We start from the raw sequence: 27,928 nt of genomic DNA on the forward strand, positions 1-27,928 counted from the left end.
AACAATCTCATCACCGCTGTAAATGTCGGAGGTATCGATGGCGAAAAACCTCGATTTTTGCAAAAGTAGCTTAAATTTGGAGTGAAATTCAAATGGTAAAGGAATCGACATACTTTTGAGAAATAATGTAGGCAGTTAGAAATCACAATTAACGTTCCACAATCCAGATATCGATAATGTAACATAACAGTGTTTTGTGGTACAAGATTCTCGAAAAATTGTTCCCAAAAACGGGCTAATAAAATTTAATCGGTATTGTATTTGGTTCTTCCCCATGGCAACATTATTTCTTTGGTCGATTTGTAGTACAATACAAACAAGAAATGTCTTTAAAAAAGACAATGCCTCCAAGATACCAGTGGGCAGCTTTTGTATAATAGTTAAGGAGACACTTATAATGCTAGCTTTAAGGTAACGCTATTGGATATAGATTTTTGTCTGATTGAAATATGTGAGCCCATTCTCTCCTGATTACAAAACTGACATTTTTTATTTTAATTGGATATTCGGTTACCAAAATATGGCCTGTCAAAATGGCACGTAACCAAGAAGTTGGCAACCACTTTCTTTTATTTTTGTTATGCAATGTTGTCAGGTAGGCCTTATTTTCTAATTATATGCAAGAATTATACAAAGTAAAATGTTCAGATCGGCTACAAAATAAAATGGATGCCTTTGGCAAATTTCCATTTGCATAATTAATTAGGGCCCTAATCAACTTTTCTAATAAGTGGCCCTAATTAATTATGAACATTGAAATTTGCCAAAACGCAACCGTAATTTTGTAGTATAGTGTGTGTTCTACCCATGTACCATGCCTCAGTACCATAGCTCTTTTAATTGTATCTGATTATCTGACATCTTTACTTTGCATAATTCATGCATGAACTAGAAAATCATCTGGCAACTGGACTTGTCAAAAATATAGAAAATAAAAAGAAAGTTGTTGCCAATTTTTTGTTTTGGTTTCGCGCCATTTTGACAGGCCATATCTCAAGAACCGAATGTAATCTACAGGGCATAAGTTTTAACATACTATAGTATTATTTAAATAGAAAGAAAATCTAAATTTGTGCATTAGCCAATAGGGCCACGGTCACCTAAAGCCATCTTGCAATCTTGCAGATAATTCTGATGTATGAAATAAGACCTTCAAACTTTCAGATATGAAGAGTTCCAGATGCAGGCAGCCGTTTCTGTTTTTTAAATATAGGCCTAAGTTGTATCAAGAGTCATTTTTGTATCAGATTCTTTTATGCTTGTTTATTATTTTGTATTCAGGACTAAAATAATATTAATATTATTATATTTAGGGGGAGTCTTTTCATAGGCCATTACTTTTTTTGTATATGGTGTAATTGAATAAAAAATCAAAAACATTATTGTTTTGTTTTCTTTCCTTCATTTGTGCTTTGTTTTGCATCGAAAGGGCCAATATCAACACCTTGTTTGTAAGAAGTATGTGTGGGGAAAGATGATTCTTGCATTTTATTTTATAAACAAAAAGCAAATTTCTCAGTCATAGTCTTGAAACGGTCATGGGTATAATGCATGCAAAAATATTGCAACAGTACTCAGTAGAATGTAAAAAACTGACATAGGCCTACATACCACCAACATGACCAACCACGCATGGGAATTGGGGAAGCAAATACTTTAAAACGAATTATTCCGAATTATATTAACGCAATAAAATTGCAATACTTTAGTACAGCAATGAAGCCGGCCATAGGCGCGGCTAGGCGTATCATACCATACATTGCAAACATCTGACATCATGACATGCCGTGTGCAGTGTTTACTCAGAGGCCGTATGTCTCAATTTTGGCCCAGTGAAAATTATTTTTGTCTCACAAAAATTTGTATTAAATGCTGTATTACAATTAGTGAATTTGGGGAACTACTGGGCCAAAATTGGGCCAATTTGGGAAGAAAATGTTTCATTTGGCGCACCCAATTTCCAGAGAGAGTAAACACTGGCCGTGTGTACGTTGAACACGGCACTACAGCACATACATCTCGTATGCAGAGAAATCAAATAGCTAGCCGGTCTTTTCAATCCCATCATTTCAACCTATTATTATGATGTAGACACGCATGCACGATGATTGCGGCCTAGTCGAGCCTAGCATGCATGCCAGTCGGCCTGCTGACTCCCGTGCTGACTCACCGCGTATTAAATGGCACAAAAATACCTCAAAGTTTGCACAAAACAATCCATGATGTCAAATTATCACATCCAAAGTGTCGCCATGAACGTCAGCTTCAACTTCTCCAGCCAAAGTTTTTCCATTGATGATAATCAGATTTCATGTAATCATGAAATTAAACCTTGTTTGATGTGTATTCCCATTGTCACGCCATATACTGTTTTCCATCTTGCCTTCAACGATAAAGCTGTTGATGAGCGCTGAGGCTACAACCTATAATTAAAGACCGAATTAAAAAAAGACTAGTTTGCGTCTGACGTCATGACAAAGGCGCGCCGTGATTGGTTGCTGGTTGACGGGACGCTAGTCTTTTTAATTCGATCTTCAATTATACAACATATGAGTTTGAAAAAATTCTAATGCATAATTCATGAACTTAATAGACCCGCACCATTGGCGCCACGTGCTAGGTGTTTCTAGAATCCCTATAGAATAAGATTAATTTTAATGCTAATTTATTGCACATGCCGAGGAAGCATGATTACCTTTTTGAACATTCGGAAATGGCGATAGGCGAATTTATGTATGGCGCAGAGAGGTGGGGATATATATTGGGCTCTCGATATTGGGCGGAAATTAGAGTACTTGTCAGAATATAAATTTGTACAATCGGCCTACATGCCGCGCAATGTGCGGCATTTTAGGTGTCAATTTCAAATCAAACTACCTCCTGGCGGAGGCAGAAAAAGGAGAAAACAATCACTCGGCGTGGTTTTATACGGAGCGAATATTTGAAAAAAACTGCATGGAACGTGTTTTTGATCTTGTGAACATGGTGCGTAAAAATGATTTAAACGAAGGATTTTCAAACGGATCCTAAAAATTTGTATAAACACAAAAATAATGTTAAGATACATCCATGCACCAACATTTGACTCACTGCGATATTTGATTGCTGAGAAAACGCGGTTTTAGAGAACAACTTTATACGTCTTTTATACGTTTTTTATACGTTTCTTCGTGTAACCTTAATCCCTTTTTGGCGCCCTCTACGGAGGCGCCAAAATATAGGCATGACTTTGTGAAAAGCTGCTAATTTCACTCTTGCTAGATTGACTTCGCAATTGTTTTGCTAAAAGTATGCCCAGCTCAGAAATAAAACCACAATTTGCTTGGATTTTATTTTATTATTGTTTTCTGATATGCACAGGATAAAATGGTGAGCGTATATTCTTTGTTTAAATACAAAATTAGGATTTATAAAAACACCAAATAAATCCTGACCTTTGTATGGGTTCAACCAGTTTACCGTGTGCCTTAGAAACCCGATAGACGGTGACATTTGACCATACATCATGGGAACAGTTCTTAAGCCCTAATACATTTGTAGGCCTACTTTCATCCTTTGAAAATTTGGGTACACAAACTCATACTCTGCAACTTGAGGTCAAATTTTGCGCTATGATTATGTAATTGAGGTTATTGGACTATGCCATTGGGATGAGACTATTGTGGTCCATAGTGATAAGATCAATTAACGAGGACTCTACTGATGGCTTTTGTTTGCTAATTACCATAGAATCTATATAGCGGTTATTGCCAAAGTTGCAATATGGTGGCACAATTGGGCGGCAAACTGTATGCAAACAACACGGCATATTAATTATACATGTTCTACATTGTTGTATTTTAAAACACTGAAGACCAAAATTGACGTTATTGCCATGATTGGACCATGGAGGTAGTACTACAACTCTGGCGGAAATTCGTTGCCACACCAGGGCCACACCAGCACGTTCTGGTGTTAAAAGCACGCAATCGAAGCTAAATATGTGATAGTTCCGTATTATTTTGTATAATAGTTGCAAATGCACATTCAGATTACACTTGCCCTTCCCCACCCCCATTTTCCAATGTTGGGAGACTGTAATGTAGAAATGATGACGATTTTGTCCAAATCAACATTGCAATAGGGGAGCGGGGAAGGATGTTGGCCAATTAACGCTCAGGTGTGGCAACATTTTTCGCCAAGGTTGTAGCTATACTACCTCCATGATTGGATTAAGTAAATAACTAAATCCTGTTATCTACCCAGCAATGTTTGCTTATCATAATAATTGTAACAAATTGTAGACAGAAAAGGCAAACAGACAGAAATTTAGAGTTTTAAATTAGAGAGTTGACAGGAAGTTGTAAGAGTTAAATTGTTATGGATATGATTGGTGTAAGAACGAAAAAGTTGAATGTCAGATCAAAGTCATCCGAGGTGAATTAAGTAATGTCAAACACAAATTGTTACAGGTCATTTGAGGTGGACTAAGTTTATATTTGCATTGTCAGAACACCTTCCCCAATCAGACACATTTCTCTTGTTTGGCTTGACTTTGCAAAGAGCGTCTAATTTCGGTCTTGCTAGATTTACTTCGCAACTGTTTTGCTTAAAAGTATGCCCAGCTTAGAAATAAAACCACAATTTGCTTGGATTTGATTTTATTATTGTTTTCTGATGTTCGGGATAAAATGTTGTGCGTATATTCTTTGTTTAAAATACAAAATTAATGGACTTCTTTCTATGCTAATATTACATTATTGTTTTAAAGAGAAAAAAAAAGTATCCAAACAGTTGGGCGCCCATTCCTTTTTTAAAGGAATTTTTATCTCATCTACAGATAAATCTGTTATAAATAATCCCATTTTTAAGGTTAGTACATGTAGGCTACTTAGTAGGAAGGGTTTAGTGTCAAACTTCAGAATTTTGGACCAATTTGAATAAACTTTTCTTGCCATTATTTAAAGGACATACGAGGGGGTATCCAAAAGTTTTTGACATCACCCAGAAGGAAAAGAGCTATATTGATGAAATTTTGTCAGTGTAATCACTGGTCCTTATGTACATTATGGTCCAAATTAAAATGGTCTCATAAGTATGTTTAATTTTTTACAGGTGGCGCTATGATGGGCAATAGGCGCATAACCTTTTCATGATAAGATCCTCCACTTTTTTGAGTTTCTTCACTGTGGCCGCATCATCCGTAAATGATTGACGTCCACTTCTTGGCTCATCTGTAAGGGACATGCGGCCAGTTTGGAAATTCCTCTTTCAAAAAGCAACAGTGCCATATGATGGGCAATCATCACCGCAGTTTCATTTCATCATAGATTTTCTGAGCATTGTAGGCCTAACCCTCCAAATGCAGGAACTTAATCAATCTGCGTGCCTCAATTTTCACCATCTTACAGGTTATGCGCCTACTGCCCATCTAGCCCCACCTGTAAAGAAAGTAAACATACTTAGGAGACCATTTTTAGACCATAATGTACATAAGGACCAGTGATTACACTGACAAAATTTCATCAATATAGCTCTTTTCCTTCTGTGTGATGTCAAAAACTTTTGGATACCCCTCGTACATATTGCTCGGACAACATCATTGGCTAGCTAATATTACGAGGACAATGAAAAAATGACTCCTTTTTTGAGAAAATAAGTTGTTTAAAATTGATATTCCGCAAAAACAAACTGTAAGCAGTAAGTTACTTATAGAACAAGACAGATTTGACCTAGAAACTACAGTGATGTAAAAATATGAAAATGGCCAGCTTTGAGAGAATGGACTGTCAACACTCTCAATGCACAGAACTATACAGTTTTTGTTATCAGAAAAAACTCTTGAATCAATAATAGGGTACCTGCAGGGAATATGGGACCATTAAGGACGTTTAGCTTATTTGCATAAAAACTAAAGAAGATATGCCCACAAGAGATTGTTATGATGAACAACCTGTCCTTTAAGATTAATAAAACAGGCAATGTTACCTTGTTTTTATGTTTGTTTGGACGCTATGACGTCAAAATGACGTCATCGTCAAGTGTCCCCATTACCTGCATGTGCAGGTAATATGGGACACTGTGTTATCTCTATGGTGAAAATCAAAAAGTTCAGAAAATCACTCTTTTGTTCTAAAAACATTTTTGTTACATGATTTTGAATGTTAAATGCAAATTTCTACAAGAAAATTCAATTTTCTAAATAGTTTTGCTTTTCGCATTGACAATGCACACAATTTCCTATGTGTCCCATATTACCTGCACCCATTCAGTTGAAAATCAGAGAAAATAATCATTTATAAAGGAAAGTGCCACTTGTCAGTGGAATTTTACCTGCTGATAAGCTTAACCCATCACCTAAAGATCATAAAATGACAAATGCCCCCTCAGTACCAGAGTTTTTGGATACACAATCATAAAATGTGACGTCATTGATTTTATATCAGGCCAAAAAAACGACATAATTTTTTGGGCAATTTCACTCTTTTTGGCATTGATTTCCAAGAGTTTGATACACAGACTCCAAAACTGCATTTCTAGAAGCACAATTGATGTCTCTAAACACTTAACAAATCAACTTAAAGTGTTTACCTTCTCTAAGCTACTTTTTGTTAAAATGAAAACAGGTGTCCCATACTGTCCCATATTACCTGCAGCTACCCTAATATTATTCTCTTCGAATGGAGTTAAACTTGTTTTTGCAATAGATATGTGAAAATTGTGATAACATCTACAAATTATTAACACTGCAAGAATCAAAGTACATGTAGATGGAAAAAATCGCCCCTCCCCCCTATACAGACCTCAACAATTTCAGGGCCCCCCTTTTTGACATGAAAATTATGGGTCAACCCCATAGAAAAGCATATAAACTCAATTTTTCCAGGAAAATGTGTGGTCATTTTTTTCAGAGCCCCCCCCCTTAGGAGGGTCAACAATTTTAAGCCCCCCTTTTTGCATCAGGCCCCCTAACAAGTGTTTGTGAACGCCTGAACGGTCCCTAGGCTAATCCCCGGGCTAATCACTGTACATAGCATGCCAAAAATGTTTTAAAAAACTCTGACCATTCGTGTTAAATTTAAACGAAATTTTTTACTATTGGTATACCAAATTTCTTGAAAAATTGATATAGTGAGGGGTCTACTTTCGTATTCTCAGCGGCACCCTGCTGCTTTCCCCTTCCCAAACTGGGAAAGTGTCTCAATTTTCCTGCCCAAACCAAATTTGAGTACCCCACTTTACGCCCAAGACTAAAATTGAAATTGTTACGATCTGGTATCGCCCATCACTATTTTGGACAGATCGTGTCATCGTGAACAGAATTTCACCACAGTTTGCAACTTATGTCATATTCAATACATAATTTGCACATTTTGTCAAGGTAAGACTAGAATATACAAACCTAAGAAACTGTCTATCGCATTGCTGTATATGCTGAAAACTAAAACTTGATGTAAACACCATTCGAATCTTCATCCACGTCGTAATGTCACGCTGCAAGGCTGCCGAATTTTGAACCCATTCACGCTTCCGTAGGCGAGGCAGCTGGCAGTACTTGGTACTTGGTACTTGGTGGTTGTCCTCTCTAGTACTCCGCAAGGAAGTCTGACGAAGAGGCCCTGGATGAGTGGCGCTAAATCTTGCTTCTAAATTGGTTGTGGTTGGGGGCGCTAATAACTTCCTGCGATAATTTGTTCCACTTTCTCACTGTTCTTGGCAAAAATGACTGAGTGAATGTAAATGTTGGTTTTTGCTGTTATTTCATTGAACTGTGTGTTGTTACCCCTGGGTTGGATGACATCCGGTTTGAACTGTGTGTTGTTACCCCTGGGTTGGATGACATCCGGTTTAATATGAACAATGTTGTTGATGATTTTATAGAAATAAGTGAGTTGGTTTGATTCTATATCCAGGCTGGACTAGACTCGCTTGCCAGTCCTATATACGCCGTACCTATGTATATTAAGGACTGGCTTATGCCATTTTGGATGTCTATGGGAAATACACACTTAACGATTTGCGCCGGTTAGAAACTTGAAAAAAAATCTTTAAAATTTCATCAATGTATATAAAAGTGGTACCAACCTTATTGTGCTTGCTAATTTAAGACTCGGTTGAAACAAAATTAAGGATCGAATGCATTTTAGTGTCCAAAAGGCAAAATTATCGTCAAAGTTCTGTCGAAATCGGCACCCTTGCGAAGGGTTCAGAATTGAATCGGGAACGAAAATATCCGATTTTTGCGATCAAAAACACAAAATTACAACTTTAAACATACTATTGGCAAAAGACATTATTACCAAACAATATAGAATAGAAAATTTGACATCATTTTCTCAAAATATTGAAAAAATTTGCTCACTAGACATCGAAAAAGTACGCAATCCAATTCCCGTTCAAACGCGTGGGGAACTGGAAAGTGCATAATCGTGACTAGGCTGGACACATCACACTACCGTGTGATGTGTCCAGTTCGTCGCCGAACTTACATATAAGATGGAGAGCTTAGCATAACGGCCTGCCTATTTACGCTTCCTGAAAACACTCTTGCACATAACATACAAAACCACAAATTCACTAACTTCAACTTGCACTACCGACACCATGAAAAATATTTTAATTATTACCGATCCTTCAGAATACTTGCAAATATTGGCAGTTTCATAAAATCCTGCTGCTGAAAATCGTAAATTCCACAATCTTCTGTCAGATCCAGGTCAGTAATCACAGGTGGGCGAATCTACCAGCGTGACAAGACCAGAGATAATAAAAAGGATGAGAGGCCACGCCGCACAAATAGCTAGCCTGATTGGCAAGCGCCGTCAGCTGGCCAGATCTTCTACGGTCGTGTATGAGTAGAGACCATAGAGCCCTATATAGGGCTCTGTGGAAGAAACGGTTCCTAATTTTGAAGCCATGGATAATATATTCATTTATACGAGAACCATATTTTTGTACCAATCACAGAACAGAATTTCACTTACTCACAGCTGTCAATCATTCTTGTGAAACGAAGCTCCGCCTAGTATCAAGGTCTTCTTCTGCGCATTGGTTGTGCGCATTAACTAGCCTCCAGCACAAATCCTGTGCACACGATCAGGTTGGATGGGCGGTTTACGCCTGGTTTACACAACAGGAACTGCGATGCATCCTAAACTGGCTCGCTTCCGTGTATTCGCATTGCATGGTGGGTAATCGCCTGCCAATTTGCGTAGCTCCACGTTCACAACAGTTTAAAATCAACACAGGTAAATCCATATAAAAATTAACATGGACACAAAATTGACATAGCTTATGTTATTCAAATGATAAAATAATAAAATGTAATATTATCATGATAGATGCACGTTTTATTAAAACTTGAAAAGATTATTAAGTCCAATAATTTGTTTGTGTTAGCTTGCACGAGTCACAAAATGGCGACCCATCACGCATTTTCTGCATGTGCCGACATTAGTAACTCATAGTGACTGTCCTCAAACTAGCGCCAGTGTGTCTCAGGCCTGATAACGACCCCAGGTAATTTTATGCAGAAAGTTTTCTTGCGAACAGCTGCAGGTGACAATTAAACAATGAACACGGCTTGTTTATGTACATGCGTGGCGAGGGTTGTACGTCAGCTGACGTGTTTTGGACATGTTCCGGCGTAAAAAAGTGTCGTTTTTCTTCATGAAAAATACCAGCGATGACCAGTTTTTTGTGGGCTATTTGATTTACAGGTATGTCGGTTCGTCATAGGGTAGAAATGATAGCTGTACAATTTGTATTTAACATACAGTTTAACATAGGCCTAAACATTTATGGGCACAAATCGACCTTCCGTATTATGCACAAGTATGTGGAAGTGGCAGGCATAGTTTGATTCCCTCCTGTCTTCAAGGGACGTCCATCCCAGGTCAAATAACATTTTGGAGACACTACTCTTCCTCTTGAAGTCTCCGCAAACAAAGCGGGCAGCTCGTCGCTGGACTCTTTCCAGAGACGAAGTGTTCTTAGAAGTATATGGGTTCCATGCAACACTCCCATACTCAAGGTGAGGTCTCACCAGTGTTGAGTATAATTTCTCTTTGACTGTTTTTGATGCTGGGTAGAAGTTACGCATAATGAAATTGAGAATGCGTGTAGCTTTGAAGGCTGCATGTTCAGTCTGGCGGTTCCAGCTCAAATTATTCTGGATGATGATGCCAAGATATGTGATTTCAGATTTCTCTTCCAAGTTGACACCTTGCATGGTGTAGTTCGTCTTCCCTGGGTTTCTCTTTCTGGAGATTCTCATGATGTTACATTTACTGGGATTAAATTTCATCCCCCAGGTATCTGCCCAGTCTGCGAGGGTGTCCAGATCTTGCCCGAGATCATTATATTGTTCAAAATTGCTCAATCCATCGTCTGTTATCAATGGCCAGGATTACGTATGGACTTTTCAATCAGTGTTATTTGGAAAGCAAGGTCGAATCATGGAATGTGAAATATCGAGTGTACATTCTGTAGGTATGCTAGGTGAATTCAAATTTGCCATCAAACCATTGAAACTGCATCATTTTATATATCAAATTAAAGCCCTTGAGTAAACAAAGCCAAAACTGAAAACCTTTTTTTTTCATAGCACTTTCCGTAGCAAAGTTACATCTTGTCAAAGATTGACTTTCATCAAAAAGATTCAGCTAGCAAAATTCCCCAAAACGGCATTTCGGGGTGTTTCTAGATCTTATTCTTGGTCTCATATTATGATAGCAGCTTTTTTTAATGGAACTGCTATCAAAATCCCTCTAAAATTCCATGAGCGATTGTCTTATCACCATAAAAAATCATATATTTGGGTCAAGTGAAGTACTTATAGAAAACATATTTATGTAGGTTTCCTTCTTCGGCCAGTTGTTTTAAATTTCTATGTAAATATGCATTGACATTTTCGGCGAATTTGGCTGACTAGCAAATGTGTTAACTAAGGTTTGCCTCGGATACCTACATTCTGTCATGTAGGTAACTATTAGCCCGAAAGCGAAACATCATCATGATGGCCCTGTTCCTTCCTCACTAGGGCCATGAGTGCCATACGTACGTAAAAACGGGGCACCGTGAACTCACGTCGCGGTGATGACGTCACACTGACGGCATCTATTTATAGGAAGAAAACACAGCAACGATATTAAACAGTCACACTCACAAGTTAGGTATGCTAGGTGTCGGTGAATTCAAATTTGCCATCAAACTGCATCATTTTATACATCAAATTAAAGCCCTTGAGTAAACAAAGCCAAAACTGAAAACCTTTTTTTCATAGCACTTTCCGTAGCAAAGTTACATCTTGTCAAAGATTGACTTTCATCACAAAGATTCAGCTAGCAAAATTCCCCAAAACGGCATTTTGGGGGTGTTTCTAGATCTTAGTCTCATTATGATTGCAGCTTTTTTTAATGGAACTGAGTATCAAAATCCCTCTAAAATTCCATGTGCGATTGTCTTGTCACCATAAAAAATCATATATTTGGGTCAAGTGAAGTATAGAAAACATATTTATGTAGGTTTCCTTGACCAGCCTGTTCTTTTAAATTTCTATGTAAAATATGTATTGAGTTCTAGGCGAATTTGTTTGATTAGCAAATGTGTTAACTAAGGTTTGCCTGGCATACCTACACAAGTCTGGTCTTTTACATCCTCAAATGTGCTCAAGATATGAACATGCACCAAATATGTTTTGCGTTTAAGTCTCATCTTCACGTGAGGAATGGTAGGAAGTGGTATTTTATGTGTACCCTGGACCTAGTCCGAATAATCAGACCCAGAACAAAATATTAATTTCTGACATGATCGTGTACTGGGTCTGAACTGTTTCCATATGAAATCTTGATGGCAAATTGGACAATAGAAGCACATGGTTCTACGTGACAGCTTTTTAATCCCTATTCAGGTTACGTGAATCACGCTATTGTGGACCATCCTTCTGATACTTGAGTGTTTGGACAAGTGGAACAGTTTTTTGTCTACCTCTCTGTTTGTAAACAAACCAGGAGGTCGAAATCGTCCTCCTCGCCGAATACGAAAGTCAGCGTAATAGTACGGCACTGCCCTGGACCAGATATGCTCAGGAGTCTCAGACCTTCGTACAGAGAAGGCCAGTGGAAATCGTAGTGACGGAGGTGTGAGTACCTCGGGCTATGTGCCAGGCAACACATTTGCTAGTCAGTAGGTATGAGAGGGAAACGTCAGTTAACACATTTGCTAGTCAGCCAAAATGGCCTAAAACCCCCCAATATTTTTCTTGCCCCCCCCCCCCCCCACTTTTGAGGCCAAACCCCCCAAATCATGTAAATTTCCACTAGGATGGTGTAGTTGCCATATGCATATCCCAGAGAAGTGGAAATGCGGCTCAATGCCAGGGCCTGGAAATGGCTAACTGACAGAATATGACTGGGGATGGCAATCTGTTCCAAAATAGTATGAAGAAAGAAGGAATAACGGTAGGTGTTGACCCTCGGTTGTATGGCTTGGTAGCTCAAGATTTTGGATGCTCTACCCTTACAAACAGTTGGTACATGTAGTACCATTGAAGGAAAAGAATATTAACCAGCCCATGAGGCCATGATGTATCTAGAACATTGTACTCTTGTTGAGTAGACGTCTGGTAGCTAGGGAGTCCCACTTGAAATCGTTAACACCAATAATGCATTGAAAATGAAGTAATTGTAATTTGTATAGTAAATACAATGAATGATAGTTTTGCTTTTCTGTTCTTGTTGTAGCTAGCATTGTGCAACTGAGCTATTAAAAACCATCATGCCTCCCAAAAAGAAGGTAGTAGAAGAGAAGAAGCCAGGCCTTATGGGTCGAGTTGGCACCTCACTTAAGTGTGGAATTGTGGGATTGCCAAATGTTGGGTGAGTAAGCATTTTTTTTTTCTGGCTTTGTACATGTAATCAAACAGCACAATTAAGGGGTGGGGTATGAACGTTTGGACAGTATTTATTGTGGGACAATAGAGCACATCAGGCATATCGAATTGCATTCTGAATACGAAGAATGTCCTGATGATATCAAATAATTTTGATTTTTTGAAATTCGCAATGTAATACACATTTTATGGTAAATGATTAAAAATTGATATATTTGATATTTAACAGTACGGTACTCGAAGTAAACTTTATAAATCTGATGATTTATTCTTAAAGTGTATGTAGGTGGGATAAAAAGCCGACGATCACTTGAAAATTTTGACCTTTCGTATTGAAGATATGAATTTTTTTCCCAAAACACACAAAAAAATTAGGTCTTTTGGGGAACAAAATCCATATCTTCAATATGAAAGGTCAAAATTTTCAATTGATCGTCGATTTTTCCTCCCAGCTACATACACTTTAAGAATACATCATTAGATTTATCAAATTTACTTCGAGGACTGTTATAAAATGTGAAAAATATCAAATTTTAATAATTTGTCATAAAATTTGTATTATAACGTGAATTTCAAAAAATGAAAATTTGTATTCAGAATGCAATTCGATATGTCTAATGTGCTCTCATGTCTCACAAAAAATACTGTCAAAACGCTCATTTCAGATCCCTTAAGGTGATAAATTAAACTTTTTACCATTTTTTTTTCAAATCGTGGTGCTGACACATGTCAACAGTCTCAACACCCAACCTGACTGCAACAATTTCACTCTAAGACAGCCAAATTTTATGGAAAAGCACAATTTCTCTCCAAACCCCTGAAACTTCCTGAAATGAGTTTCCTGGATTACATACTTTTTCCAGGCCTATGCAGGTGTGTTGCATTTGACATAACAGGGCCAAAGATGTGAATAACAATGTATATTCATACATGAATTCCTCCCCCACCTGAAATGGATCAATAGTGTTGCTCCTTAAGGGCGTACTACACCCATATATTGGTTTGATTGGTCTAAATAAATATTTTTTCATTTATAGCTAGGCGATATATGCACGGATCATGTGAAATAAAAAAAAAATATGAAAAAAAGAAGAAAAAAAGTGCTTTTAAACAATTGTAGTAAGTCATTTTAGCCCTATATATATTTTGTTTACTGTATCCTAGTTACTCAGATGCGTGTTTCATAACAAACCATGATTTATTCTATTCAGCATGTTCAAGTAGGGTACATGAATAGAATACATTAAATCCTTTGTTATACTCTCTATAGAAAATCTAGTGGTGCATGCAAAATATATAAACACTTACACAATGGATGTATAGTCATTAGTCAATAATATTATAATGTGTTGTTAGGAGAAGAAAAGGCTATTAGGTCACCGTATGTCAGGTTATAGGTCAATTGGTTCAGGTCAAATTTAAGCATCAATTTTGAATACACATGTGAGAGTTTGTGATATCATAATGAGGAATAATTTTGATATTCTGTCTTTAACTGGATATATATCGAGAAGTGCAAGGTGGATATACTAATATACCTTGGGATGTAAATGGTGAGTACAATTAAGAATGCCTAGTTGAGATGGATTTCACAAATAAATATAAAATAGTTACTAAAATCACAAAAGCTAAGCTTACGGAAAACTACCCAATATGGTGGTATAGGTGACAAGAAATACCATTTTTTTCAACATTGCTGTAGTATGGTTGTGGTAACCTGTTACCTGTGGCTTAATTAAGTTTCAGTGAAATAATGTCGCAAGTTAAAAATACAAAATATAGCTCAACATTGAAAATAGAAGCATTTTAACCAGTTCCTTTTTGATAGTTGTGGAGCACCAAGTTCATGAAGTCATAAAAGAAATCAGGAACCACTTATTCCCATTTTACATATCAACTTTATTTCCCTAATGTGTTAGCAACACATATCCAAAATTTTAACGAAATCCGTTGATAGTAAGCTTTCCAAAATATAGTGAATTTAAATCATCAGTGATGTACCACCTTTTGGCTTCTACTTTTAAAAGCATGTAAGCTACGTTGATACCGATGCCACCAATAAAACGAGAAGATTTGCCCTTCATTTTGCATACCACTTTGTCCAATTTTTTTTGTAATTTCTTCACAAAATGCAAAAAATGCAAAAAAAAAATCAATGGGTGTAGTACCCCCTTAAGGGAAAATAACATATTATCGATATCAACAACTGTCTTGAATTATGAGCACCCCTGAAATGGTCAAAGTCATTTCAAGGGGTATCGGAATAAACTGTATGTCCACATTGCCATGAAATTACACAAATCTTAAGTGGCTATTTTGACTGCTGTTGTTAGCTAAGATGTTTAAGTTGACCTATGAAATATTTGCTATAGACCCCCAGGTAAATTAGAGATAATAACAAGATTTGTTTTTATTACTTTGTTATTTTGTTATCCAGGAAATCAACTTTCTTCAATGTGTTAACCAAAAGTCAAGCATCAGCTGAAAACTTTCCATTCTGCACAATTGGTAAACTATCAACTTACTTCTCTTGTTTTTGACTTTACACTTGTCTTAAGGACTGGCACTTTGGCCAGACTCAAACTTACACAAATGTAGTTGCAATCAATTTAATTATTTAAAAGTTCAAGAGCGTGTTCATAATTCAAAATCCATCATTTCAATGATGACTGGACAGACTGGGTCATCGTAATTCATTTGAAATAAATACATAGCCTACACATGAATCAGATTGCCGATGTATTGCACAACTTATTTATAAATTGCATGTGATGCAATCAGACATATCTTATCATAAAGATATGGCTGTCATTAAAAACAACCAAGAAAAAGTTACGGAGAACTTCAGTTTTAATCAAATCGATCACATATGTCAGTTTCAATCAAATTTAAGCTAAAGTTCCAATTTAAAACAAATTGCAGGCATTGAACTTTAACATCACTTTTCCATTGCTAATATATGTTTTGTTTCTCTTTTTCTTTTTCCTTTTCATATCTCTGCTGTGTACATTCTGCTGCTGCTGATGACAGATCCTAATGAAAATAAGTATTTTTTTATTATTATTGATTTTGTTGGTGTTGTTCTTGATATCTTTTATTAATTTAATTTTGTTTTGTTATATATGTGAAAGTTTAAACTCACTTTTATTATTCCCTACATTGTATATTTTGGAGAAACCCTTCTCCGTCATCAGTGGGTGGTAGCTGAATGTTGACTGGTTGATCCTCTACCCAATCTGGGCATTGTGATATGTCCTAGTTTAGGTTGGGCTTGGTTTCCTTCTTCATGAAAAAAGCCTCACTCACTTTGCACTGAACAACTTTGTTCTGTGTCCTGTATATCTGTTGTGTTATGCAATAGCTGAGGTCAAGGTCTTAGCCAGCCATGCGTCCACCCGTCTTAAGACGGGCTAATCTAATTTTAGACGGGTGGATTTAATGGATTTTACAGATGTGATTACTCTAAAACAGATGATTTTAAGGTTATATGAACTTGAAAATAATTCAGAGTGACATGTAAAGGCCAAATCAGGACATATATTTGACCCCAGTGACCCTTCCATGGGTATAGACAGACAAGTTGTTTTATATTTGAAGGTCAAATTTTGGTATCTGCTTGGACAGGTGGTTTCTGATTTCTGGCTAAGACTCTGGCTGAGGTGTTACTCGCCTTTCTGGCAGTATGTTCCGTCTCTCACCCAGGGTCCAGCTACCACCCGCCGATGGCAGAGAAGGCTTACTCCAAAATATATGGAACAGAAAAGTGACCGTTGAAGACTTACAGGTTTTAAACTTTTACATGTCTATTACCAACACGTATAAGAGCATTCATTCCAGACTAATTATTTTTGTTGCTGTTTGGTGTAGTTGTTGAATTTATTGTCAGTTATGTGCCTGTATAATAGCCATTTCAATGTTGACAACAACAAAAGGTTATAAATGATTATTATCTTTCTTGTTTACCAACTACATGTACCAAATTTATGGTCACAAAATAGTCTTTCCTCAGTCTGAGTTGTCAAGTTCATCTCTTTTGCTTCATTATAACAAAATTTCTTGGTGTAGTCAATATTTTGCTTTGCTTGATCTTCTCACATTATTTGTAAATAGATATTTCATATAAATATTCTGCTTCCTTTCCTATATACGTAGAGTCCCAGTTCCGGATGAGAGATTTGAATATTTATGTGAGGAGTACAAACCAGCAAGGTATGTATAACCTGAATGGCTGTATTAATCACATCAGCAAGGGTACTACACCTGGCCAATTTGTGCCTATTTTTGCATTTTCTCAAAAATTATAGCGCATTAGTGACAAGTAAGATATGTATGTTATAGGGGCAAGGACTACAACTACTGCACTGAAAATTCAGCAACTCAAGGCAAGTAGTTATTGATTTATTGATCAAATATTGGGTTTCCCTCATTTTTGACTGTAACTCCACAACTTTTGTCTGTGCTGAAATAAAATTTCCAGTGCAGTAGTTGTAGTCCTTGCCCCTATAATATACATATCTTACTTGTCCCCAATGCGCTATAATTTTTGAGAAAAATACAAAAATAGGCACAAAATTGGGCAGGGGTGTAGTACCCCCTTAAAGGTATATCCCGTCATGCTAAATGCAGTTCCATATGACTGTATTCGTCCAAGTATAGTCCCACCTCTTTTTTAGATGAAAAATTTCCAAAATTGGGGTGTGGGATTATACTCAAATTTGTAAAAAAATCAGATTTGGAGTGTCCCTGGAGCTAGAGCTAAATGCGGGATCATTCATGGTTGACCTAAAAAAATTTAAAAAAAAAAACATTTTGTGGCTTCAATATGTAAAGTTATAATTTGTATTCATGTCATAGTCTATTAAGGAATCGGATAGCAACGTTTGCACAGTATTTTTGTGGGACCTGAGAGCACATCAGACATATCGAATTGCATTCTGAATACGAGGAATGTCCTGATAGATGTAGAATATAATACGGTTAATACCAGTGTTCAGTTCCACATGAACATCAGGGCACTAATTAGTAGTTACCAGATTTTCATCATGTTACAAAAATAAACTTATTTCATATGCATTATTACAATAATAACTCAACTTTCACAAGTATTGAATCAGTTGATCAGATTGTTTCACATATGGTAACTGTAACATAATATACACATTTACTTCATCTATATACCTGTTTCATGTGTGTATTTGTATTTGATTTACATGTACAGCAAGGTACCAGCCTTTCTGCATGTGACTGACATAGCTGGACTTGTCCAGGGAGCCCATGAAGGACAGGGACTCGGCAATGCTTTTCTTTCACACATCAGGGCGTGTGATGCCATGTTCCATTTATCAAGTAAATATTCTGATTCACAAGTAACACATTGGAAAGGGGTAATTATGGGAAAGGGCATTATTCTAGCCAAAGTGCATTCAAGAAAAGTCTCAAAACACACCTTTTTAATTTAACTTAATTTGTTTGTGACTTTTTATCATGGACACAATAACGGGGAATGCTTTTCTTTGTTTTCGCATGTACACAGATGGTTCACTGTGTTGTAAAAACTTGTGTTCCAAATAAATCTCAGTGATATTAAATTAAGCCATAAGAGCAATGTATGATGTTAATTTCCTTCCCTTCCTTTCCTTCAATTATACTTGAGCCTTGGATCATGCAAATGCTCAAACTGTTCCTGTTCCATGCACCCATACTGTGATAGTACACCTGGACATACATACAGTGTCCCAATCCCCCGTGTTTCTGCCTTCTGCTTGTTGGTAGGTATTATCAGAGCCAGATAAAAAAAACTAGTTTGTGTGTGACGATCAACTCCTCACAGCCCATGATTGGTTAGTAGCGTGTAAAGGGAATGTTGATTCATCTGGTGCCTTCATCAGAGAAAGGAATCGCAGAAAATAGTGAAAAATGTTGCAAAACGCAACTTTTTCTAGGCATTGTTGAAATGGTGCCTTCAGAAAAGGAAGTTACCTATTACCAAGACTTAGACAGTTTGTATGTTTGAAGGTGCACAATTAACCATATTAGTAAGGCACACTGTTTTACCGCTGCATTCAGAAATTTCAATCATCACAACAAATCGTAAACAAGTTTCCGAGTTTGATTGACAGATGACGTCAGACACAAACTACACTCTGATCAGCTCGTAATAGGTGGGACTCATAACATCGTGGATTGATATAGAATGATGTACACACAGCTGGGCGCAGCACCTACGCGAACTGCGCTTTGCGTATTGCGTGAATGATGCACGCTTTTATGAATTTACGTGAGCATAAGTTAGGACTTTATTGACTCACGCAGTAACAAAAACCGAATTATTCCGCCTATTACGAGCTGATCATAGTATAGTGTTTTTAATTCAGTCTCAGATTATAGGTACTTGTATGCTACAGTAGTTGTGACCTAACACTTGCTTGCATTTTGCCAATTTTCAGGGGCATTTGAAGATGATGATGTGACTCACGTGGAGGGAGATGTTAATCCAGTACGTGACATGGGTATTATCTTTGAGGAGTTGAGGCTCAAAGATTTGGAGTATCTGCTAGCCAGGGTAGATGACTTAGACAAGAAAGTCACCAGAGGTGGAGACAAGAAAATGAAGCCAGAATATGTAAGTGATGTGTTGTTTTCAGACCTACAGGCAATTTTTCACGGCCGTCAATCATGTGACTACTTTACCCATTGCTTGGGTGTACAAGCAAACATGGCAGAACATAGATAGATTGGAAATTCGAATGTATGTGTGCTGTAAAAAGGACAGCTATTTTTGTTGCCATGATCAATCAACAGCTATTTGAAGCACCTTATTCAGACCTGCCAACTGTCCCTCATTTTGAGGCACTGTCCCTCATTTGGGGTTTACCAAAGTGAAAATGAGGGACAGTCCTGTTTTCTGAAGATTTCAGTGATGCCAAATTTAAATGAAAGAACAGCAGAAAATGATGAAAATGTCACTTTAAAATTTGCTATAGCATTCTCTTTAGTCTATTGTGATAAATTCAGACCTGCAAAACCTTCTCTGAATTCTGAAAGTATTGCACACCTCAAGTCTTTGAATTTGACAGTACCTGGTTTGTGTACATACAAGGTTTTGGTCTCAATGTCCCTCCTTCTGACTTCGGTAGGTTGGCAGGTCTGCTTATTTATTATTTTTAAATGCACTCCAGGCTTGGTGCTCAGCAAATACATGTAGTTCTGAAGGGTTTTGAAAATGACTGAACTCCTTTTAAAAGAGAAAGAAAGTGCACAAAGTGCTGAAGGAAAATATCGTCAGCCTGCTACAACAATTGCCAAAGTCATGTTTTGTAATTTTGAGAACAAAGTACAAAATATGGTTCAAGCATGCATTTAAACATATTTATTCACCAATCTTTGCACAAGAACAAATGATAATGAGATCAATTAAAGGGAATAATTAAAAATAATAATTAGGGTGATTACGTAACTGATGCATGCTTGAACCATATTTTGTAAAAATGACTTGGGCAATTATTGAAGCAGGGTGACAATACCCTCCTTGATTGGTTCAAAAAAAGACAAAAATATTCATTTTGGCCAATTGGCAGATAGTTCTCATGGGGTTAATACCAGCGTAATGTCATCATTACATTAATTTATGTTGTTTTTAATATTTCAGGACACAATTACAAAAGTACTTAAGTTTGTCCAAGAAGAGAAGAAGCCTATACGCCACCATGAATGGAACAATAACGAGGTGAGAAAATCCATGTCTTACAATCTTTGTTGTAGAAATAGTTTGCTTTTGGGCCAAGTTTAAAATTGCATCGTGCACACTATCCCAAGAACAAAGACGAATGTTACTCTTAATGTTTGATTGAGGAGGTCGGGCAGTATTACATATTTGATATTTTCCATGTTAAAATGGTCAAGTATGTGCTTAAAGTTAGTCAGAAACATGCATTTGCATAACATTGGGCAATGTTTGCATGAACCCTCTACCCTCATCGAATATTGGGAAATATTTATCCCAGGATTTACGCTATAATGCATTTCCCCCAATCTGTTATGTATTTTCTCTATTCAAGCTGAAAGTAGTTTTTAATATTATTTTTCTTCCCATTTGATAACACAGCTAGAGATCTTAAATAAGCACCTGTTGATAACAGCCAAACCAATGATCTATCTAGTGAATCTATCAGAAAGAGATTACATTAGGAAAAAGAACAAATGGTACGTACTTTATGTCATTGTATCTGTAATGAGTTTATTCAGGGTTCTTGCGGTCCTTGAAAGTCCTTGAATTTGAAAATACCTTTTCAAGGCCTTGAAAGTCCTGGAAATTTGCACAAGCTCCTTGAAAGTCCTTGAAAATTGTAATTTTACCTAACAAGGTGCAGGAACCCTGTTTATTTCACAAATCTTTCTAAGCAATAATGTGGAATTTGCATTAAAATAGATTTTTCTGTTGTCCCCAAATATTGTTAGTTTAAACTGTCAGTTATGTCCTCTTTTAATGATGGGCTGAACAATTGAGGTGAAACAGAAAATTGTTATTTCATTCCAGCGCCTATATCGTCCAGTATGTACGTCATTTACGCGTGCACAAGATATTTCAGCCATCACTAATATTGCGATTGGTGAACATTGTGAATAAAAACCGGACTCCCCTGTTAATTATAAAAACTCTAAAACTTTTACTGTAATTAAAGCAATTCAAGCTTAGGCCTGTATTGTAGTACACCTTTGGGCATAACAATCATGCAAAAAGTAGAAATTCAAGAGGGCGTGTCATTGGAGCAAATCACACATGGCTTTATATACATTAGTGGGTATTACAATCATGAAAAAGTTGAAATTCAAGAAAATGGAGGGTATTGCTGTGAACAAATTTCACATAAAAAGGTGTGGTAGCTGTAGCAGCTTTACCATGTGTCAATCTTAATTCTTATCAACTTCTTTATGAATGCACTTCATAATTAGTTATTACTTGAAGTATGGTATGCCTTTTTCAAGGTATTGTAAAGTGTTGGTCTAATCCACAGTTCTATGTGACCTGCCATTGAACAGAGACATCTACACATAATGTTGGGATTACGATTTGACCAAATTTGATAGTAGATATTGGTTGAATGTGCCTGTACCAAGTTGTTATAAGAAGAAGTAACAGATGTGATCATCATAACATAGTGTTATTGTTTATTCTCGTGTAGGTTGGTGAAGATCAAGGAATGGGTTGACACAAACGACCCCGGTGCTACTCTTATACCATTCAGCGCTGCATATGAACTCAAAGTATTTGATATGGATGATGAAGAGAAGAAAAAATTCTTTGAAGAAACCAAATCTTCCAGGTACAGTTTGCAACAAATTATATATTTTTGTCTCACCAGATAAGAAAGAGACTCTATAGTCACCATTTCTATCTCTATGTGTAATTGTGTATTTAGGGGTGTGTATGCATGTTGTGCTAATTTTGGTAAAAAATATGCCATACCAAAAGTATCACTACTAGTGAAATCAAACTTAGTAGCAATGATCATTGGGGTGAGTGACTTACTACACAAGATAGCATGAAAATATCGGCATTTTTGAAACATCTTGGTTGAAAAAAGTGGTGGGGGGCGTTTATTTGAGGGGGGCGACTATTTGACGAAATACGGTATGCACAAATACTAAAAAACTTGGAAGGAATAGATTATTACAAGGTTGGTCAAAAATACTTCCCATTTGAAGGGACAGGTGGAGGATCAAAGGTCACCCAGGGATCATCAACACAATATATATGAAATTTATGAAATGGCTCTGATTGGGCAAATTCTTGCTGGTAATAAATTATAAGGTGGGTTATATGTGTTAAAACAACAACCAGAGATCCTCCCAAGGACAAAGGGTGTTTTTTTTTCAATTTTGGAATTCTTGGGTGTAGGCGAGTAATTTGATATTTGATGTTAAAGTGAAATTGAGCAATTTAAATTTTGGACCACTTTATAACCCATAACCCTATGTGGTCATTTGGGGGTCATTTCAAAATGGTCAAGGTGTGCCATGGTAGAATCACACAAATTGTGTAGGTCTCAGAGATATAGGAAACACCAAAAACACAATAGTCATTTCCATGCACCTGTATATTATGAGTCAATAATGCTTAAATTGTTGATTATTATTCCAAGTAATTTAGCGAGAGCAGGTGATACATAAAAATGGTTTGAAAACTGCCTTGATATTATTTGTATGAATACTCAACTAATTTTCTTTATATTATTTTCCCCAGTGCCTTGGAGAAAATCATAGTGACTGGTTACAAAGGGCTTCAGCTTCAGTACTTCTTTACAGTGGGCAAGGATGAAGTCAAAGCATGGACAATACAGGTATGTATGTCCCCCTCATTATTAGGGCCTATTTTGTTTACAAAAAGTCAATACACAGGGATGTAAATCTTCTGGAAATTTGGCCATAAATAAAAATTCGGAAATGTAAAAAAAATAAAAAATAAAAAGAGCCGAAAAAACTTTTTAGGAGGGGGTGATACCTGCAGCGTATTCCCCTGACAAACCCCCTAAATGTTCCATTCTGCGCGCAAGCCCATGTCCACCTGTCCAAGGACCAGATGGATTTTCAGGAAATGGATATGTTGCCCATTTATATCCCTGAATACATCAAAATAATTGGAGCCCGTTAGTTTAGCATGACTCATTTCTAATATAACATTGGATCCACTGAAATGATCGCAAATGTTTTAAGATTCATTGCCTGAAACTGTAAATAGTGTATACTTGCAAATGTAAATAACACCTAATGTTAGAGCTGAGAAACATTCACTATTTAAGTTTAGATATTCTGTGAGTCGGTAGCACGCAAGGCTCCCGCTGGACGCGAATTCTTGCGTCCAGACGCATTTTTGCATTGCTGGACGCAATGTTCAACAAATTTCATCATCCCGTTGCGTTCAGTCGGACGCAAGTTGATTCAGCCCAAAAATTAGTGATTATAAGCTTACCAACTTCATCATCATAAAAATTGTGAAAATTACGTTGACTGATCACTCCTAATTCTCCTAATAAAGCTTAATTAATATTAATAACCAATGGACCAATCAGTAAACGAGTTATTGACCTTTTAACCACTCCCATTTTGCAACACTTCCGGGTTGAGGTCACCAGTCAATGAATGAAAATTCTTACGGCAGTGAAACGTGATAAGCTTTTGAAAATACAACTTTCTAAACTATCGTACATTGTCAGCAAGTTTGCATTCACGTAATTTGTTATTGACAATAATATTTGTACACAAATCTTTAAAATCTCATCAGGAATCTGAAAGGAAATAATCAAATATTTGCATCAAACTGCGATGCAATACCGGGAATCGGGGGCTTTGTAAAATTGTATTCCCTGTTGCCCAACACATTAACATACATGTACGGACGCACAAAATTTTTGTGGGACGCACATTTCCCGACCAGGTTTTACAGTTGTGCGTCCGATCGGACGCAGAGTTTTTGAAGGCTAGCGGGAGCCTTGGTAGCACATCACTTCTGGTTGATGATGTGACTCACGGTTGAGTGAAACAAGTCCTCGATTCGATTTGTTGTTGATGATTGCTGTTGTCGGTGTTGTGTACATTTGTGTACCCGCTAGCCACCGTCACAGCCGGTTACTGTCATTCATAACAAACCGTGAGCCACATGCAGTTTGGGCCCGAGACTAGAAATAGCCCAGATGTCGGACCGAAAGAATAAATTTGTAACAACTTAACCTAAAACAATGGAAGTGATGTATAGTTTCAATTAATGTGCTACATATGAAGAGCTTATTTCCAAACCGTGTTAAGTCCACAAGATTCACTTTGAAGAAAATCAGGAATTTTCTTTATGGCAATGAAATAATGGTCGATTTATATAAAATTACTGTGAAGTGAAGGTGACATATATAGGACCATAAATACATGTTAAGTTAAAATCTAGAGACTTTTGATTTTTTTTAATGAATTAATTTATTTTAAAAATAGCATGGACTTAACACGTTTTGACACAAAATGCAATTTCTGGCATGGACTTAACACATTTTGACACAAAACATAGCATCTGTAACACAGAACTAACCATATTTTTCTCAAACTAGTCTTAAAAGATAACAAATTTATTATAAACATACAAAATGTGATTCTCTCTACTATAAAACACAATTTTGCCACAAAACATTTTGCATCTAGAACCCCCTCCTCGAAACCATTTTTTACCAAAATTTGATGTTTAAAATAGTTCAAAATTCAAAACTGAGTTGTATTGCATTTCTCAGAATTGAATAAACATCATTTCACTGACAATAAGTGATGACCCGAAATACCCACTTGTTTTATCACATTATCACAATTCCCCCCTCCCTCATACTGCCACCCTAATCTCATATTGACAGCCGTAAGTTTTTAAGTCTTTTTAAAGACAAAAAAGTCTTTAAGTCCTAAGTTTTTTTTTATACCTTTAACTTTAAAATAATACCTTGAATTTAGTAGCACATTTTGATAATCATACAAAATAATAATATCAAAAACTAACTCTACCACCATCCTCTAACATTAATTCTACCATCACAACCTCTCCCTCTCCCCCTTCCCACCCTTTTCATGTCTTTCTGGGGGTATCTATCAAATATTTAAGAAATCCCATACAAACTAGGCCTACTATTAAAAAAAAACCAACAGCAACAACTTTTTATGCAGACCAAATTCAGGTATACTAGTCTCAGGACCAAACAAGAACGAAGACGCAAAGCAAGGCAATGTTATCAATAGAACTTAACGATTGACTATTGGAAGCCCTATGCCGTGCTACTTGCCTACAAGCTGCCCACAAGGGCATTGTTCGTGGATGGACTTAACACAGTTTGCTACCAAACTGGATTGGACTTAACACGTTTTGGGAAAAAATCGATACTTTGTGTGTCAATATTTTGGGACTTGACTAATTTTGGAAAAAAACACACACATTGCTGGATAGCCCTAGTTACTCATTACCCATTTTCATCAAAATCTCAATTTTGAAGGTGGGTGGACTTAACACGGTTTGGAAATAAGCTCTTCATATATTGTGTACATTACAGAAAGGAATGAAGGCTCCTCAAGCTGCAGGCAAGATCCATGGTGACTTTGAGAAAGGATTCATTATGGCGGAGGTCATGAAATATGTTGATTTTAAAGAACATGAAGGCAATGAAACAGCTGTAAAGGTATGTTGTATTGGGCTGTTATTGAGAGGGGGATAGTGGGTAGGGTGAGTTTGAGGGGGAGACAGGAAGATGGATGAAAAGAGGAGTTGACACTTCTCCAAGGCTAAAAATTTTTTTGTTTGTCCTCCATCCACTGCCCACAGTAAATTTTGAAAACTGGAAAATAGTTTATTTGTAGGCCTACCAAAGAACACCTATCCTGATTTGCAAAATTCCAGGAAAAGGTTTTTTTGTTTCAAAAATTTTCACATTTTGTGATATATTTGAGTTGTTAAAACTGTTTGTTCACAACTTGCCCCATTTATACCTTATTAGGTTTCATTGGTAAGTGTGAAAGTGTAAATCCACCAGTATTACCCCATAAAAGTTGTGAGCCAAACAATATCCCCCTTATTTCTGGGCCTAATGAAATGAATGTGATTAAATCCGAGACGAATATAACTAAGAGATATGAAGCAATGCGCAGCCCTATTGTTATCACATATTAATCATATTTCAAGGTTTTCAACAGCAGCTTCTACCCGCAACTAAATGTGAGTCAATTTGTGCATCAATATGCAGCTTTATGGATAAATGTAAAAATATCTAATCTTCTGATAGTTAGTATTTGTAATTTGGTTTGTGCATTCAGTTACATGTAGTTCTTTTTACACGACCGGCGAATACTGTAAACAACTTTCTGACCCCAGTGTATTGAACCCGGAAGTAAAGCTGTGTAATTGATTTGAGCGTGCGCAGTAAGCAGGCAAGAGTAGAGCTAGTGTGATTTGCATAACAATATCCGTGGGAGACTTGGATGGCTGCATAAGGTATGAATGAATGGGGCTTCGTATATCTTTAGTTATATTCGTCTCTGATTAAATCAAGTACTTGATTGATGAAATTGAATGATTAAGTTAGTGGCTGATGGAATGATTGTTTATTTTGATAGCATGATTGAATTAATTTCGTTCTCTTTCTCCATCTTGATTTCAGAGTGCAGGCAAGTACAGGCAACAGGGAAGAAACTATATAGTAGATGATGGTGATATCATCTTATTCAAATTCAATGCTGGAGCTGGGCTAAGTGAGAAAAAGAAGTAGACTATAAAATGATTTTTATGAATGAAATAATTTATGAAGTATTTTCGCAAGGTGGAGTGATGCCCGGGGGGGGGGGTCTTCGAAAAATTTTGTACGGGGGTGTGCCACACAGACTTTCGGATGCTGACTTTCTCTATACCTACTTTTTGCTGTTTTTGCTACCCATCAGTATACCAATTTTTGTCTCGCCTGAACTTTGTTCAGGATGGGACTTAGTAATCACTATTTCTGTCTGTCCGTGTGTGTGGATGGATGTGTGTGTGGATGTATGTATGTATGTATGTATGTGTGTCCGTCCGGAGCTGTATCTGGGGAACCGTAAGACTTATGGCGACGCTACTTGGTGGGAGGAAGGGTATCCAAGTTTGCTCCGTAACCGTATGTTTTCGGTGAAAAATATGCAAATTAACATAGCTAATTTGCATAATTATAATGCGAAAATCAGCGCAAATTGATAGCGGAGTTTGTGGACAGACTATCTCAAGATCCGTCGGGCGCATGGTAACGAAACCTGGTGACAGGAATGATACACACCTGCTGATCACCTGATTAGTTTTTCGGCATTTAGTTGTTAATTTGCATAATTTATGCGGAACGATTCTACAAATATGGTTGGAAATCTGAAGAAATCCGCCTTATGGAGCTGTATCTGGGGATCCGTAAGATCCATAAGCCCTATGATGATGAAACGTGGTAGGGGGTAGTATGACCAGAGGATCTCAACCCGATTCGATTTTCAGCGCAAAATATGGTAATTAAGTACCTAATTTGCATAATT

General features: G+C 36.9%; 1 protein-coding gene across 1 annotated transcript; it reads left to right on the forward strand.

Annotated features, from left to right (window-relative positions):
* Positions 1-7,247: 7,247 nt before the first annotated feature.
* Positions 7,248-27,332, forward strand: LOC140155285 (obg-like ATPase 1). Its single transcript, XM_072178055.1, has 13 exons — positions 7,248-7,360; positions 12,723-12,857; positions 15,309-15,379; positions 15,902-15,917; positions 17,024-17,080; positions 18,090-18,217; positions 19,318-19,493; positions 20,520-20,597; positions 20,976-21,073; positions 22,054-22,194; positions 23,115-23,211; positions 25,942-26,067; positions 27,043-27,332. Exons 2-13 carry the CDS (start codon positions 12,757-12,759, stop codon positions 27,148-27,150), a joined length of 1,197 nt encoding a protein of 398 aa, XP_072034156.1. The 5' UTR covers positions 7,248-7,360; positions 12,723-12,756; the 3' UTR covers positions 27,151-27,332.
* The last annotated feature ends 596 nt before the right edge of the window (positions 27,333-27,928 follow it).

The sequence above is a fragment of the Amphiura filiformis genome, chromosome 6 (assembly GCF_039555335.1).
Source record: "Amphiura filiformis chromosome 6, Afil_fr2py, whole genome shotgun sequence".
NCBI classification, from domain to species: Eukaryota; Metazoa; Echinodermata; class Ophiuroidea; order Amphilepidida; family Amphiuridae; genus Amphiura; species Amphiura filiformis.